This window comes from Panthera tigris, chromosome A2 (genome assembly GCF_018350195.1).
Source record: "Panthera tigris isolate Pti1 chromosome A2, P.tigris_Pti1_mat1.1, whole genome shotgun sequence".
Taxonomy (NCBI): Eukaryota; Metazoa; Chordata; class Mammalia; order Carnivora; family Felidae; genus Panthera; species Panthera tigris.
In genome coordinates, this window is record NC_056661.1 from 81,045,839 (window position 1) to 81,063,486 (window position 17,648).

The 17,648-nt window shown below is 41.0% G+C and overlaps 2 protein-coding genes across 3 annotated transcripts in view; one reads left to right on the forward strand and one right to left on the reverse strand.

The window, feature by feature from the left end:
* Positions 1-10,174, forward strand: part of CCDC146 (coiled-coil domain containing 146) — a 114,583-nt gene extending 104,409 nt beyond the window's left edge. For both annotated transcript variants that reach the window (XM_042964970.1, XM_007083926.3), the window contains 4 exons: positions 3,910-4,038; positions 4,819-4,956; positions 7,927-8,175; positions 9,527-10,174. In XM_042964970.1, the coding sequence (XP_042820904.1) occupies positions 3,910-4,038; positions 4,819-4,956; positions 7,927-8,175; positions 9,527-9,730 (720 nt within the window). In that variant the 3' untranslated portion in view covers positions 9,731-10,174. The remainder of the gene's footprint in view (positions 1-3,909; positions 4,039-4,818; positions 4,957-7,926; positions 8,176-9,526) is intronic.
* A 1,060-nt stretch (positions 10,175-11,234) lies between these two features.
* Positions 11,235-17,648, reverse strand: part of LOC102957892 (gamma-secretase activating protein) — a 90,932-nt gene continuing 84,518 nt past the window's right edge. The window contains exons 27-32 of the mRNA XM_042977203.1: positions 16,605-16,724; positions 15,677-15,737; positions 15,235-15,322; positions 13,620-13,721; positions 13,360-13,459; positions 11,235-12,933 (exon numbers count right to left, since the gene is read on the reverse strand). Coding sequence (XP_042833137.1) covers positions 12,842-12,933; positions 13,360-13,459; positions 13,620-13,721; positions 15,235-15,322; positions 15,677-15,737; positions 16,605-16,724 — 563 coding nt within the window. The 3' untranslated portion in view covers positions 11,235-12,841. The remainder of the gene's footprint in view (positions 12,934-13,359; positions 13,460-13,619; positions 13,722-15,234; positions 15,323-15,676; positions 15,738-16,604; positions 16,725-17,648) is intronic.

Below are 17,648 nucleotides of genomic sequence, written 5' to 3' on the forward strand. Positions count from 1 at the left end.
TTTTGTTTTGTTTTCATTTAATCATGTCATGGCGATTCACGTGACTTTGTGGAACTAGATGATGGGTCCACTTCCATGTTTTATGCCATTTGAATGAATGAATGCTATATCAATGATAGGATTCCAGTGTTTATTTTTTGAGCCATAAATTCTCCTATTGATTTCCTCCATAAGTGTAGCCCAATTTAGATGGATTGGTTGAAACACCCCTAGGCGTCTCTCAGGTCTCCAAGGTAGCCTCCCCAGGATTCCTATGGCTCTGACTCCTGCTACCAATGAGTGGTTCATTTGGGGGATCCCCTCGTCAGCTCACACACAACAGTGCCTGGTTCACTTCCGTGCCATGTCAGTGCAAAACTCAGGAGTCACTCCTTCTTCAGCTTACTGACACAAAATCATTCATGCAAGATCTTTGTCTATGAACTGATTGGAGATTTGGGGCAACAGTATGATGGGATACCTTACAGAAATGTAAAGAACTTATAAATTCCTTATCAGCTATCCATGCCCTACAGAGCTCTGTGGGGCACCCCATCACTGGTAACAGTCCCCAGGTATGTTAGCCCATGCAGCACCCTGGCCTAGCTCCATTTCACTGGCTTGTCTTTCCATCTTTCATCCCCTTTGCCTCTCCACATCACCCCCACCCCAGATTGCCCTCCAGGCACTCCATACTTGTCCCACTTGATTTTACAGAATAATTTGCCTTTCTCTAGCTCCTTCCCAAAACACAGCTTCAGGGCCATCTTTGTCCATACCAAACTATCAAGATGCCCAGCAGAACAAAAGGACTTTAAATTCAGTAAGATCCACAACAGAAAAGTTCTCTCTATTGTGTAAGCATTTTATTTGTGTTAATTGCAAATCAATACTTCTAGTCAATGGATAAAATTCATTGTTCTTAAAATATACACACTTGGCATTTCATTATACAGTTATCTGGTGTAAAATACGAATTCAGTTTACCCAAGAGGAAAATATTTATGCATTTATGCCTGACATGAGCCTTTTCCATTCTGACTGCAAATGAATTGAGACAGTATGGACTATGTATTACCATCGGTTACCTGTTTTGCCAGGTTATTCTAAGCTTAAAGACTGTTGAACAGGGGCACCTGGGTGTCTCATTCAGTTAAGTGTCCAGCTCTTGATTTTGGCTCAGGTCATGATCTCAGGGGCCTGCGATCTAGCCTCGAGATGGGCACCAGTCTGGGCATGGAGACCGCTTGACATTCTCTCACTCTCCTTCTGCCCCTCCCACCCCTGCTCACGCTCCCTCTCTAAAACAAAACAAAACAAAACAAAACAAAACAAAACAAAACAAAACTGTTGAATAGAAAGTTTCCCATTAGTCTTCCAACTGCACTTAATTATTTGTCTACTTAGCACTAATCACGTGGGTCCTTTGAAGGCCATGATATGAAATTTAAAGCTTTAGGCAAGTCATTTTTGTACTCTGCCTTGCTGTGCCAGATCCCTGTCACATCCTGTTACTTGTTACAGCTGCAATGTTTTTGGGTTTTTTTTGTAAAGTCTTCCCATTTTTGCATCATTTCCAGAATTCTCTTAAGGTTTTCATTTTCTCAGTTGTTTGAAACATTTTTTAATTGTCCAACAGTCTAATCCAAGGATTATCATGAGTCATATTTTCCCGGTGCTTATAATAATGGCTCCTTTTCAGGGATCTTGGAAATCATGTGAACTATTTTAGAGCACAACACTATTTTATATCAATAAAGTAAACATGGGGATTAAGGAGGGCACTTGCTGTGATGAGTCTAGGGTGTTGTATTGAAGTGTTTCATCACCAGATTCTACACCTGAAACTAACACTGCGTTGTATGTTAACTAACTGGAATTTATATAAAAACTTAAAAAAAAAAGTAAACAGTTTTTCCTCAAAGACCCATGGGGAAACCAGAGCAATCAAGGTACTGCTTTGATAAACAAGCACCATATTTTTGTTCCTTATTTAATTTCTTAATTAAGAAACAGAAATATCAATTGTTAATAATACATACAATAATTGGGAATGCAAGCTGGTGCAGCCACTCTGAAAAACAGTATGGTGGTTCCTCAAAAAACTAAAAATAGAACTACCCGACAACCCAGCAATTGCACTACTAGGCATTTATCCAAGGGATACAGGTGTGCTGTTTCAAAGGGACACATGCATCCCCATGTTTATAGCAGCACTATCAACAATAACCAAAGTATGGAAAGAGCCCAAATGTCCATCGATGGATGAATGGATAAAGAAGAGGTGGTATATATACAATGGAGTATTACTCAGCAATCAAAAAGAATGAAATCTTGCCATTTGCAACTACGTGGATGGAACTGGAGGGTATTATGCTAAGTGAAATGAGTCAGTCAGAGAGAGACAAAAATGACTTCACTCATATGAGGACTTTAAGAGGCAAAACAGATGAACATAAGGGAAGGGAAACAAAAATAATATAAAAACAGGGAGGGGGACAAAAACAGACTCATAAATATGGAGAACAAACTGAGGGTTACTGGAGGGGTTGAGGGAGGGGGGATGGGCTAAATGGGTAAGGGGCACTAAGGAATCTACTCCTGAAATCATTGTTTCACTATATGCTAGTTAATTTGGATGTAAATTTACAAAAATAAAAAATAAGTTAAAGTAAAAAAAATACAATAATGTATTTATGCTTAATTATGTGTAGATGTATACTTTAACTCCATATTAAGGGCAATTAAGGAGTGTGGAGAGAGAGGAAGAAAAAGGAAAAAAAAATAAATTATTTATGTCACCACTTATAATTCTTTTTGTCAGGAGGAGGAGCATACATAAATTAAAAATTAAATACTACCTATATCACTCTGGGACACGTTGTAAAGTGTGTAAAGTATAAATACCACTTGGAATGTGGTATCTCATTTAAGTAATCAACCCCATTAGGTTGGGCCTTATCTTCCCATTTGACTGTTGAGGAAACTAAAGTTTAGAGAAGATAAATGATTTGCCCAAGATTCTACAGGTTTTCAGTAGGTTGAAAATGATAACTCTTGGTTTTCAATGTGTTCCACATCTCTCCGTATAAAAACTATGTGTGAACTGCTATTTTCTTCACCTCCAAAGTCTCCTTGACTTGATAAATATAGTTGATATATAAAGCATTATATTAGGTGGTTGACAAAAAAGATATAAATGGTTCAGGCTATACCTCACAGACTGTACATTGTATTGACCTAGTTAAGAACTTCATTCTTTGCAACACCATTAAACCTATTGCCAACAAAGGGTTTTAAACTGGAGTCCAGGATGTTGTCTGCTTTGCATGTTATCTACTTTGGCCTCTAGAACAATCTTCCATAAAAAGCTCTGCTCTGCGACCATGCAGCATCCCATGGGTATAACACAAAATGGTAAATAGTCAAAGGTCTGGTTGTAAGATCAGGTTTTTCTTTAATGGCTCTGAACTCGCAGTCTTGCTTCAGAGGGTCAGTTACAGGCATCATCCTCATGGCACCATGGGTGGGCAGACACATTGTTCAACCCCAGGTCCCAGCTGATGGGATGTTAAGAGTTCTCTGGGGGCACCTGGGTGGCTCAGTCAGTTGAGCGACCGACTTCGGCTCAGGTCATGATCTCATGGTTTGTGAGTTCGAGCCCCGCATTGGGCTCTGTGCTGACAGCTCAGAGCCTGGAGCCTTCTTCTGATTCTGTGTCTCCCTCTCTCTCTGCCCCTCCCCGACTCATGCTCTGTCTCTCTCTGTCTCAGAAATAAACATTAAAAAAAATTTAAAAAAAAAGTTCTCTTGCCCCTTTCCCTGGGTTGATCCCACTGGAAGACTTTAAAGACCATGGGCCATGTGATTTTAAAATTTATGGAGCAAGAGGGTTAGTTTTGAAGTTAATGTTTCTTTCTTATTTAATAGTTTTCACAGTGCACAGACAGAATAAGAGACCTGGAGAAACAGCTTATAAATCCTGAGGGTGAGAACAGAACCCGCTTCATTCCAGGGAAAGATATGACCCAAGAAGAAATGATCAAAAAATTAGATTCGGTAAGCATTCCTCTGACAGTAGTACCTACTAGCCCCTTGTTGATCAGTGTCACAGATATCAGTGGTGCTATTTCCATCTTATGCAGACAGATTTATCCCTCACAATTCTAGCCACTAACAATTGTGTCATTGTAATCCCTTAACAAAACCTAAGCTTGTTTCAAATGCTTGCCAAAAAGAAGTAAAACCTGTGTGGTTTCTAGATGCCCACTTTTGTCTCATAGCCCAAAGGAACAATTTTGGCATCTTTAGTGGATTAATTTGTCTTCCTGAAGGGAGAGTATCAGAGGAATGACAACAGGAAGCTAAATGGAGCTGAGAGGGCTGCCCCCTACCTTGGGAAGGAAGAACTCCCAGAGCTGCCTGCAGGGGGCTGGGAGCAAGGAGAGTCTTGACTTAGACCAGTGCTAAAGACTTTTCCAGAGATATCTTGGCAACTATATAAAAGCAATCTGTTTTCATTAAGGGGAAAAAAATAGGGCTCTAATTAAGAAAGAATATTTTTGGGTGCCTGGGTGGCTCAGTAAGTTAAGTGGCCCACTTCGGCTCAGGTCATGATTTCACAGTTCATGAGTTCAAGCCCTGCATCAGGCTCAGAGCCTGGAGCCTGCTTCTGATTCTGTGTCTCCCTCTCCCTCTGCCCCTCCCCAGCTTGTGCTCTGTCTCTGGGTCTCTCAAAAATAAACAAACATTTAAAAAAAATTTTTTTTAAAAAGAAAGAAGAATTTGAGTTACATGACTTTGTTTCTTCCTTTTTACTGAAATTGTTTTCAACCATAGCTGGAACTACAGCTGGCCAAGAAGGAGGAGAAGTTACTGGAGAAGGACTTCATCTATGAACAGGTCTCCCGGCTCACAGACAGACTCTGCAGCAAAACTCAGGCCTGCAAACAGGACACTCTGCTCTTAGCCAAGAAGGTCTGCCTGAGACCCTGCCTTCTCCCTCCTGCCCTTACTCCTTTATTACCTGTCATTTTGCACAGTCTGCTTTATTTATCGAGAGTAGCACTGAAGAGATTTGGCTTTATGACTAGAGAAACATAAAGATGTAAAATTAAAAAGGTAAAGAGGACTCTTAGAGAATTGTCCAAAATGGGTTTCAATCTTGTCCCCTGAATGAATTGTTTTGTACTGGGAAAACTTAAGCTTTTTGATGACAGTTTACAAGTTTCCCTGAACAGGCCACCTACTCCAACTACGACAATTATACCTTTATATTTCATGTGCCAACTTAAATCCTTTCTAGTTCCTTGTGATTAGAGGGCCTCACTTACCCAGCAGTCTGCACGAAAACAGCCCTAATCCAGAACCCAGCCAAAACCCAGAAATGGACGGGACCATTAAAGAGAACAGCAGTCAGTCACACAACACCCATGCCTGTTAGTCCTTGGGATGAAGCCACTACAGGGCCACACTAGTGAGGAAAGACCAGTCATGTGGAGCTTCCCGATTTCTTAAGTTTCAAATATGAGGACTGCTGATTCAAAGCTCCAGGGTCAGGCTGGGACTGCTAGAGCTGCGCTGAAAGGGGCCACCAGCAGGAAGGAGGCTGGTGATTTAGGTGAGGCAGGACCTGGCACCGTAGGACACTCAGAGGAGCTGCTGCTCACCTGACCTCTGGGCCCCTTGGAGCATCTGCTGTGACAGCCCAGGGATTTTAGTTACTGAACCTGCTGCGTGCTCCCTTGATGCCAGGTGTGAGGGCAGGAACAAAGAGGAATGGACACACTGTCCACACCTAGTGCTGGCAGACAGGTAAACAGCCCGTGATGGTGGGCTCCTGAGCACAGTGGCTGTTCCTCGTCCTTAATTTCCCCAATGGCCAGCGTGTACTAAACTCGAGAGAAAAAAATTATTGAATAAGTGAAGTCAGTCCCATTCTAGAAAGTTCTCGCTCACCAAAGAAACAGAAAATCACTGTAAACCTCGAGCCTCCTTTGCCATTTTTATTTGGCATTTACACACCTGCTCTGATGACTTTCACTAATAGACTTCCACATCAGACCCATGGCTCATGGGCAATTCACGACTTTACCTCATCAAATAAGAAATGCTAAGACTCTTGTAGGCTCATGAACTTTGCCTGAATTAGCATGCCCGATGTTTCTTTAAATGTTGCCTTCCTTCCTTTTGCAAAATGAATTTCCCTTTCTTTAGGGGAAGTCCAGTCGTCACTGAGGGCTGGCTTGTCAAATCTGTTGGCAGTCCGGAAGTCAGCTGTAATGCTAGAGAAATGCAAATGGTGACAACTGCTACCCGGGATCCAGCAAGCGGAGTCTAGCCTACTGCTTTATCTTCCCGTACCTTTCCCCACCTTCAGTGCTATCTACTTGGCTTTTTCTCTTTTTATTTAAAATTAGGATTTCCTTATAGTAGGCAGAACTAGAAGGTAGAAAGGTTCAGACCCCAGATCTGTGATTTGCCAATACTAGGGAGTGACCCTGAGAAAGATACATAAATGATCTTAAAATGAAGTTTCTTGATCTGTGAAATGGGTGTTGATATCAGCTTAAGTTGTTGCAAGCATTGGGTAGTTGAGAAGTGGTCTAGCTCCTTGCAGGAACTCAACGAGAATGCACATCTCAAATCTCTCACCTTTCCCAGGTAGCTTATGGCTCCACTTGCAAATTTCCCAAATGAACAGAAAATGGGAAATCCCAAACAAAGACTTAGAACAACCCGGAATAATACCATCCTTTTTTGGAGGAGATAAGGAGGTTGGCTAGCTTTACACACATACACACAACATTCAAGTGTACCATAACTGATTAATGAAATTTAAGATAATGCCTCACCATTGAAGCTTTAAAAAGTAGTTGCTTTTATTCACTGTATGCTTCTTAAAATATAGAACAGTTTTTAAAATGTATATTCCCTCTTCCTTTAAAGAGACAAAATGTGTATATAACAATTAGACATATTTTCAGAGGAAGGTAAATCACAAACAGCAATATTTCTCTACGCAAATATACAGATAGATCAGTGTCCACTCTATTAGGAGAATAAAGTATTTCAAGGCCCATTGTAGATTTTGGAAGCTCATATTCAGGTCCCAGTGTACCTTTATTCAAAGGACTGAAGGATTAAAATAGAATAGAATAGAATTTATTAATTCCTTCATTCAGCAAAATTTCAGTTTTAATTTTGTTGGGTGCCTATGTTCCACTTAGTCCTATCTTTTAATTCTTTGATGATAACTAGCTGATGTGAAATGGTAAACATACCCATAGAACAAGAAACATTTCATTTCAAATTATTGACCAGATTTTCCCCAGTTCAACTCATGCTTGCTTATGACCTAATAATGATGCATCCCAGGAATTATGATCAATAATGCAACCACATTGAGATATGATATTTTCCATTAAAAATCATTTCAGAATACAGGACCTCTGCTGATTATCTCGTATAATTAAAGAGTAATTTTTAAATGTAGTTTTTTTTTCTACCAGATTTTTTTCCACTGGATAGGTGACAAATTAAAGACATGGCAAAATTAGGCCAGAACTTACACATCAAGAATACCCTTTCCCTTCTCCTTATCACCTCTTAAAAATAAAGGGACTATTTCCCTCCATGCTATCCACTTGGAACTCCAGTAAGTAGATGAACAGATTGGTTTCTTTTCCCTCCTGTCTTTATTTACCCAGGGCCAGGCTCTCTCCAGGTGTGGAGGTGAGTGTGTGTGCCTGTGAGAGGAGGGCCTTATTTACACAGCCAGGGAATTGGGCTCAATCTCTGAGATCTCTTCCAATTCTTATTTCCTCTGAATTCCCACTTAAACTCTCTGTCCTCCAGCCAAGACTGCCCCCCACCATTCTAGACAGCCAGCAGCCTGCCATTTTCTTAATGTATACATAGTCTAAACCTTGGGCTCTTTCATTCTAGATGAACGGCTACCGGAAAAAGATCAAAGATGCCACGGAAAAAATGATGGCTCTTGTTGCTGAGCTTTCCATGAAACAGGCTCTGGCCATTGAACTCCAAAAGGAAGTCATGGATAAAGAAGATTTCATCTTCTCCTGCAATTCCAGGATAGAAAAGGGTCTGCCACTCAATAAAGACATTGAAAGAGAATGGCTGAAGGTACTTCGAGATGAAGAAATGTATGCTTTGGCCATCGCTGAAAAATCTCAGGTAAGCTTTGTCTTCTATATTGCATTTGTCCAGTGTGGCAGGAAGGGCTATTTTCAGGGATTTCAGTCTTCCCAAAATATATAAAAAACCTCCCACTCTAGCACACACCTAGTTCCAACAAGCAGTAGAAAGGAGTTTTGTTTTTATTAAGATATGATGTAGGGGACAAGTCAAAATAACATCCCAAGTGCGGTAATATTCTCCAGAAAACATTCATCAAGCACCAACCACCCCCCTCCCCCAGACTTACATCCTGGGCTAGTGTGGCTGAACACCATAGACTCCCACCGGCAGGACAGTGGCCAGGCTGGCACTGGTTTTATCCATAGGGCTTTATGTCCTTGCACCCCTGCTCAGGCTACACCTTACTTTCCCATGTCTGGCCACTGGGACCACCAAGGTAGATTGGGAAGGTTGTCACGGCCTTCTGCAGACTATGCACTTGGTGGCATCAAAGGCCTCAAGGCCACAGCTTTCTTCTCCAACCACTGACCCAAATCTAGGTCTATCACTGGACCTACACATCGGGTGCCGAGTTCTGCCTACTCCCATGACCTTCTAGTATTCTTAAAATGGCATTAAGGATCTCTTTTTAAGAAAACTACATTCTGGGGACCTACAGCTCACTCTCAGACTGGCAAGTAGATATCCCCCAAAGGATCACTATTTACTCCCTATCCCAAGAAGACATGCCTTCCAAACACACACTAGAAATGCCTGAAAATAGGGTCAGATTTGTAATTTCCACACTGCCTGGGACTCTATTTTTTAGGGCATTCATTTTTACCTATGACGTCCCAGCTGTCATTTACCTGTCTCCATTATTTAGAGTTCTTTTTTAATGCTGTAAAAACTCCTCTATTCTCCAGAAGCACAGGCAGAATCTTGAGGACCCTGAGGTTCAAAGCAAGGTGCTGACCACTTCTGTCCTCTGGTTCTACTTCACTCCTTATTTCCCTCTTTGTTAACATTTGCTCACCAATGACTTACTCCAGCCTTTTTCAAAATCATGGAAATAGTGTGTAATGAAAGCTATTAAAGCTGGAATATAGTGAATTTAAAACCCACTAACCAGTTTATGATAAACCCTAAACCCCAGCAACAGAGTGATACTTGGGTAACATGGGTCATTCCAATTAGATGCTGTGTGTGTGTGTGTGTGTGTGTGTGTGTGTGTGTGTGTGTGTGTGTGTTTAGCAACTCCACCCTCATACCCATCTGTCCCTTTGGGGGAATATCAGTCAACACAGCCTAAGACTGCTCAGACCCAGCTGTGTCTGCTGGGCCCTGAGGATGAACTGGCTTCACTATAGTTTTCAGGAAACTCAAAAGGAAAAATCATTCTTTGCAGGAGTTCTTGGCGGCAGATATTCGCCAGCTACCCAACGGTGTTTACACAACTGCAGAGCCACGTCCAAATGCCTATATCCCAGAGGCAGAGGCCGCTCTTCCCTTGCCAAAACCATATGGCGCTTTGGCTCCTTTTAAGCCCAGTGAACCTGGGGCCAATATGAGGCACATAAGAAAACCTGTTATAAAGCCAATTGAAATCTGAGTATGTGAACCAATCCAGGCTTCTCAACGAGAGACACTTCAATCAGGTTTCCTCATATCCACAGCTGGAAAGTATCAGCCTAAGAGTTCTAACATACAAATTATTGCAAAATATTGCAATTGACCACCAGTGGAGAACAACATGGCTTCCTTTTACACTCATCAACTACTATATTTTACATGATGTTAAGTAGGACACAGAATTATCCTACACTTATGGCAAGGCATATATCTGTAGTGTTTATTTTTTTTTCTTTTTCACTCTATATATTGACTACCTTTCAGAAATGTATAGTCCAGGGGCTATAAAAATGCAAGAAAAATAAATCAAATTTCAGTGACGTACAGAAATTGGCAGAGTGGTCTCTGTTTATTAAAGAAGAAGAAAATGGGGTGCCAGCGTGGCTCAGTAGGTTAAGCATCTGACTTTCGGTTCAAGTCATGATCTTGCAGTTCATGGGTTCGAGCCCCGTGTTGGCTCTGTGCTGATAGCTCAGAGCCTGGAGCCTGCTTCAGATTCTGTGACTCCCTTGCTCTCTACCCCTCCCCTACATGTACTCTGTCTCTGTCTCTCTCTCTCAAAAACAGACATTTAAAAAAATTTAAAGAAGAAAAAACACAAATACTATTGAATATATTCACTTGAAAGGGAAAGACAGAATGATTGTTTAAAAAGGAAAACATCCCAAGTAACACAGGGGTATAATTCACTTTGTTAAATAGTTGTATTTGAAATTATTGTTGGTAAATGTAAATCAAATAAAAAGCAGTAAGGAGGCTTGTCCTTTTTAAAGTATATTATGGTAATTCTTTTTACAAATAAAGAATCCTTTTGCTATAAAAATTTATCTTATAAATCTAGATTTTTTACAATGTTATATATAAATAAACCTGTGATTATTTTAAGTTCTGACTCCAGATTTTTAAAAATTCCAATGAAAACATTTGTAGCTTTGCATGTGACAGAATTGGAAATGAGACCAATTCCACTTATTTCATTACTCTAATTTTATTGCATTTCACCCATGTATATTTTCCTAATTCCGTTTTTATATTTTCTCATGTATGAAAATACACAAGTAAATTTGAAAACTGCTTTTACTTCATATATTCAAGCTGTATTTCATATTGGTATCAGGTATGGATTTTGTGTCATAATTCTGGGAGTAAGAAATACCACTTTTTCCTCTCCTCTCCCCACCTCTCCCCTCCTCTCCCCACCTCTCCCCTCCCCTCCCCTTCCTTCCTTCTTCTTCCTTTCTCTCTCTACCCCCCTCCCTCCCTCCTTCCATCCCTCCTTCCTTCATTTGATTTTTGCTAAATCAAACAAAATATTTTGCAAACCCACATCCTGCCAGACCGGAAGGAAATTTAATCTCATTCTCAGCCTACAAGTCAGTCCTGAATCTAACTGGATGGTTTGGAAAGCTATTAAGAAGTAAAGTGTCTATGATAAGTAACACTGTGTGATTAACACAAAGAAATACTGTATACTTAAACACAAATCCTGTGTTGTAGGAATTAGTAATTGCATTAGGGATCCAAAAAATATACATGTAGGAACAATATAAGAATGGAAACATAATTTGTAACACAAAGGGATGGATGTTTAAATATTACAGGTGTGCTACTGGTTAAGAGGGGGAGGGTGCCACTGTGTGTTGGAATGGCCAGGGATCACAGTCAGATGGAACTTTTTATCTGGCCCTTAAACATAATTAAGATTTTAATAAGTGAGGAGGGGATTCCAAGTGGGGGGAAAAGCCTAAGCAAAGTTTGGAAGTAAGAAGACAAAAGCTGAATTCAAGGCCCAGCAAACTGGCCCGGCTAGAACAGCATGTTCACGTTGGGGAATTGTGTAAGAGCCACAAGGAGTTTGGATCCTATCCTGTAATGAATGGCAAATCATTGAAAGGCTATGAGCAGGACCAGTTACAGCGTAAGTCTGAGGAATCAGACTTTAGAAAGACACCAAAACGCAAGTGTGAAAAAGAAAAGGGTAGGGAGTGAAAACCAATGACCTTCTCAAGAGAAAAAAAAGTCTAACATGCTGACAAGGCCCCCAGATTTGCAGCCTCTGTGATGATTAAATATGTGACCAAAAAGGGAAATTCTGTAGTGGAGGACAATATTTGGAACACAACTATGATTTCAGAAAAGAAGTTGAATTATGACACCAGCTAGTGATAATTATAATCATTAAAATTTTACAAGATCACTGCAGGAAACAGGGTGAAGAGAAAAAAAGCAAAGGGTAGCAACTACCGGGCAAGCAACTACCATTATAGATCAGAATGTAGTCACTGTAAGAGAGAGAGGGAAGAAAAAAGAAAAATAGGAGAACTAGTTAGGTGTCATGGGGGCCTCTGAGAGAACATACTCACAGACTCATGATTCCTGGCTGGGATAAAAAGGCCATGTTGAGAAAATGAAAGAGGCCAAAACCTTCAGTGTTTCTTATTTTAATGGGAAGATATTACTAAATCAAACTTTTATAAATACAAAAAAAAAAAAAAAGAACTTTAACATATACATACAGTTCCATCTGAACCATTATAAAAACAAATCCTACTCTAAATACTGGATGTACACACTGCCGTATGTTACAAATTATTCTATTCTAGAAATAGCAGATTTGACCTGGTCCAAATTCAGCTCTTTAAAAAGTATCCTCTTTCCAAATACAGTTCTTATGTAACATTTAATTTTTCTGCTTGTCCTATGTTGTTTTCAACGACACATCTAGTTTCTGTTTTTCTACACACTGTTCCCTACATTTTTTTAAAGCATATTTTATTTCAGAGTGCAACAGAAACTAGCTTTTGACCTAGGAAGCCATTAGGAAGGTAAGCCACTAGGGAAGAGCATCACTGATGACACTGCGTGCCTCCTGGGACTGTCGGTCACTGACCTCTTGTCTGCTGTCCAAAACTGGGATGAGGCACAGCAGTTTGATTCTGTCTCAACAAGTACCAGACTGAAAGTCAGACGGCTTGACAATGCATTCTGACTTTGGTTACCAATTTTAAATATTGGTCAAGGATTCCTGACAGACGTCAAGCTAATGAGCAAGATTAAACTATTGGAGGCGGGTATAATTGCATTTTCTCTTTTACAAGCCTAAAAGCATCATGGTGTGTTTCAGAGCTGCTTCCTCTACAAATTTTGCATCCACATTGTCATGTCCTTCAAAAGCATATAGGGCTGGGAAAAAAACAAAAAGAGAGAGAGAGAAAGAGAGAGGAGAAAAGAGTTACTATGAAGCCATGGAACTTCTATAACATTGTGCTCGCAGCTCGTTGAAATTGTAATTCTTTTATATTTTGGTAATACACATTATTCTGAAAATGTGTGGTTAAAATTTATCAAACCTCAGCCCTAAGGAAGGTCATTTGCAGCAACCAAATGGGTTGTGAATCTCTTAAATCCTTTTAAAACCTCAAAGGTGATTATCCCTTTGGTAATTTACTCTAAGAACTAAATTGTACATTACAAACCAAGACCAACTGCAGAAAGGACTAAGTTGTAAGTAAGGGGTATTCTGGAAAGAAAAGGCTACACAGAAATGAATAGGGACTGATGTGTCAAGAGAACAGCAGGGAAATGCTAAGAGTGGAGGAGTGAAATTACCTTGATTGGAGCATTCTATGTCTGTCAGTATTTCAACGAAGTAGTTCAGAGGCAGAAATTCCACACTGAATGACGACTTGTGAATCACGGAACTTGGGGGCTAAAAGAGAAACCACTTCTGGTATCAGTTGAATCTCCCCAACAAGCACAAACTTACAAAAAGGGCACAGAATGACAATTGCTGCCTATACGGATACATTGAAGTGGGCAGACAGGCTCCAAAGAACATTTAGTGGGGCTGTGCTTTCCCACGGACTCACCTTTTTCTTATAGTTCTGCAGCAGTCTCTTCACGTGGTTCCGGGAAATAATGTTAGAGCTCATAGGATGATCCCAAAGTCGACAGATCTTCTGACCAATAAGCTTTTAGGCAAATTGAAAAATATGTAGAGGGGGAGTTTTAGGGCAGTGGAAACACTGTATGATACTATAATGATGGACCCATTGCATCATACACTTGTCCAAACTCACAGAATGAACAACACCAAGAGTGAACCCTAATGTTAACCATGGACTTTGGGTGATTGTGATGTGTCAGTGTAGGTTCATCAGTTGTAACAAATGGACCCCTCTGGTGGGGGATGTTGATAATGAGGGAGGCTATGCGCATGTAGGGGCAGGGGGCATATGGGGAATCTCTGCACCTTCCACTGAATTTTCCTGTGAACCTAAAACTACTCTAAAAAAATTAAGTCAATAATAACAATAAAAGAACGGAAAAAATATAGAGAGGAGAATATAGCTTACAGTGCATTAAGTAAATGTACCTTGTATCTATTTATAATTTAAAAAGAATGGGGGCGCCTGGGTGGCTCAGTCGGTTAAGCAGCCGACTTCGGCTCAGGTCATGATCTCGCGGTCCGTGAGTTCGAGCCCCGCGTCGGGCTCTGTGCTGACAGCTCAGAGCCTGGAGCCTGTTTCAGATTCTGTGTCTCCCTCTCTCTGACCCTCCCCCATTCATGCTTTGTCTCTCTCTGTCTCAAAAATAAATAAACGTTAAAAAAATTTTTTTTAAAATAATAATTTAAAAAGAATTATTCAAAAGTAGCTAGTCTCGGGTGCCTGGGTGGCTTAGTTTGTTAAGCATCCAACTTCAGCTCAGGTCATGATCTTGCAGTATGTGGGTTCTAGCCCCACATAAGGCTCTGTGCTGACAGCTCAGAGCCTGGAGCCTGCTTCGGATTCTGTGTCTCCCTCTCTCTCTGCCCCTTCCCCACTCACACTCTGTCTCTCTCTCTCTCTCTCTCGAAAATAAACATTAAAAAAATGAAAAAAATTTAAAAACAAGTAACTAGTCTAAAAGAGAGGCCCTTTACACTGATGTTGCCAAATTCTTTTTCTAAAATGGAGTTCATCTGCTACTCTTCAAAATCGGGTACCTGCAACTCTAAGTGATACCTTGATAGGAAACAAAAGTCTGTAGCCATGTTTCTCTGCCAATGTCTTGCCCAGAAAATTATAATTCCCTAAGAGTTTGAGGCAAAAAAAAAAAAAAAAAAAAAAAAAAAAATTAGAGACCAAACTAAATGTTCAGAGACCTTCCCCAGAGAGATATAGCCATGGAAAGTATGCTTTGTTTTCTACCCTCGCCTTTGCTTCACTAAGCTGTGAGGAGGAGAGGGTGTTACAAAGGAAGATGATTAGGTCCAGAAAGGCAACGGACATCCCTTTGTGGGAGGACTGTGCCAGAGATACGAGTGTTCAAGGTATGCAAACAGAGCAGAGAGCTGGCCGAGGCTCTCAGGGTCAGGAAGTTTGTGGAGTCCGAGGCTCTGAAGACCTTGCTGTGGAATTTCATATTTTCTTAGTATTTCTGACTCAGAGAGCTAATATCCTCCATAAAAATAAGGAGCGTCTGGATAACCCTTTCTCTCACGTTCCTCATTCTTCCTTCGACCTGGGAATGTTTTCCTGCTGTGGTGGAAATGGCAGTGGGAGGAAATGCAGTTCCAGAACCTTCTGACCTCACCTGTATTTAAATTTCTTATCAGTTTAAATGCCAAAAGCACATGTTTCCCCTGTCCCTCCCCTCAGACTCACAGACGTAAATATTAGCGTGGTTTCCTAAGAGGGGAAAATGGCTCAGTGCTTCAGGCAGGCTGTGCCAGGCTGTACAAAGCCAGAGGAATAAGCCCTTTGTGGGCGCAGCAGGGAACGGCCGACGGGTGGGGATGGATGGGATTTCTTGGAAAGGACTGAAAAGTGAAACAATTCAGTTGACTTTAGCCCAAAACAAGTAAATGCTCCCTTTACAAGAAGAAACTGAAGGACGTTCATACCAAGGCTTATGGAGAGAATAAAATTTAATTCAGGATTACCGGGGAAGCCGCACAATGATGCTGAATTTTAGTTTTTCATTTTTCTCTGTATTGTCCAGATCTACAAGAAAGGTAGATTGGCAAATAAAACAAACCTCCACTTTAATATCTGAGCAAGCCAAATACTACTTCAGTGGTTCATTCTGATAACACACATTCCAACCTTGTATTCTCATGTTAAGTCTAACAATACCTTGAAAATTTTAGTTTGTGTCTCTGAATAAAAGGGCTTTGTTTTTATTGAAGCTGTTTCTATATGGCGTGGAACATGGCTGCCAGCCACAGAACAATTTTACTAACTTAAAACAGAAGGCACCTTGAGGAATGGCAAATACTTTAACACACATTAACAAAACTCATCTATAAAATACCACAATGAGTAATTTCAGCAAGTGATTATACTAGGGGCTGTCGAATGCAAATTCATGTAAGCCCTGCATCTCTTAACTTTTCTTGCATTTCAAGCCTAAGTCTGAGATGACAGAGTTAATCAGCTGAAAGTAAGCCATTTCATGACATTTTCTCGAGAAACAAGCCTTCAGAGTCTCCTATCCTCAAGTGCCCCCGTGTACAGAGAAGGAATGTAATAGCTGTGTGTGGACTGAGAAGCCCCTTTGGGGCCTCTTGAAGGTCTAAGGCACTTCAAATGAGCCCAAAGGCTGGTTACAGGAAATGAACAGGACCAACTGCATATTACGTGGAATCCATTGCAAAAGGCCAATGAGGATCCCCTTGTTCCACTACTAAGAATTTCAAGATTTAACGCAGAGCATTCAACAGGGCACAGGGCACTCCTGAGTGCCCGGTAATCCCCCTGCACTCCTGAGTGCAGCGGGGCCCCGTGTGACCCCACAGGCTCACACCCGCGAAGCCAGCCTGATGGTGCTCAGCCTGGAGCTGGCACTCTGGCAGACTCAGAGCCTCGTACCTTTCATGAGCCTTGTGACAGCTGTTTCGGTGAGAAGCAACACTCCGCTATCAATGTAATGCAGCAGGTTGTGCAAAGGGAGACAGTGGACACCCAGGATCGTGTGCAGAGTGTGAAAACCTAGTAGAGAGATCAGGAGGGTAAACACAGTCGGCCAGCATCCCAGCCTTCCAGAGGAAAGGAATTCGGTAATGTAGATAAAGCACTTAGCTTGGTCCCTTGGCACCTAGAGTCAAATAAACGCTGCTAGAAGACAAGGTCCAAGTTTCCTTCTTTGTGTTATCACGACCAAGTAGTGCTCTGGGTACATAGTAAGTTCCCAACAAGAATGTACTGCCTTCACCTCATGTCCCTTCCTAGGCAAACAGACAAAATGCAAGGCCTGCCCAATGAAAAATAGTTTTACAGTTTAATAGGTTTGCGATTCTACAGTAAGATGGCAAAAGAGAACAATTAACAGAACTTCAAACCCCATATGGCCAGGCCAAAAGGCTGATAGATGGGGACCACATTGTTGAAGAGGAAACATTTTGGACCAGAAGAGGACAGTCTATATGCCTGATCTCTGGGTATGCCCTAAAGAAAGGCTTTGGGGGTCTACTTGAAGTAAATTATAAAAAAGAAAAATGTAAATAATATGGTCAGATAGCATATCTATAGGAATTCAACAGAGAGGATGGCCCACCCTCATACCTAAGTCCTGTGGGGAGGGTTACTCAAACACTCAGAAACCTAGAGTTCTAAGTACACTGTTAACAACACACAATAAAAACAGGGGCGCCAGATGGCTCAGTCGATTAAGCGTCTGACTCTTGGTTTCAGCTCAGGTCATGATCTCACGGTTTGTGAGTTCGAGCCCCGCATGGGGCTCTGCGCTGACAGCACTGGAGCCTTTTCGGGATCCTCTCTCTTTCCTGTCTCTGCCTCTCTCAAAATAAATAAATAAACTTTAATAATAATAATAATAATAATAATAATAATGATAATAAATAAAAACAACATCCATGGGAGAAGAAGATAGCACTCCAGCAGATAATCAGAAAA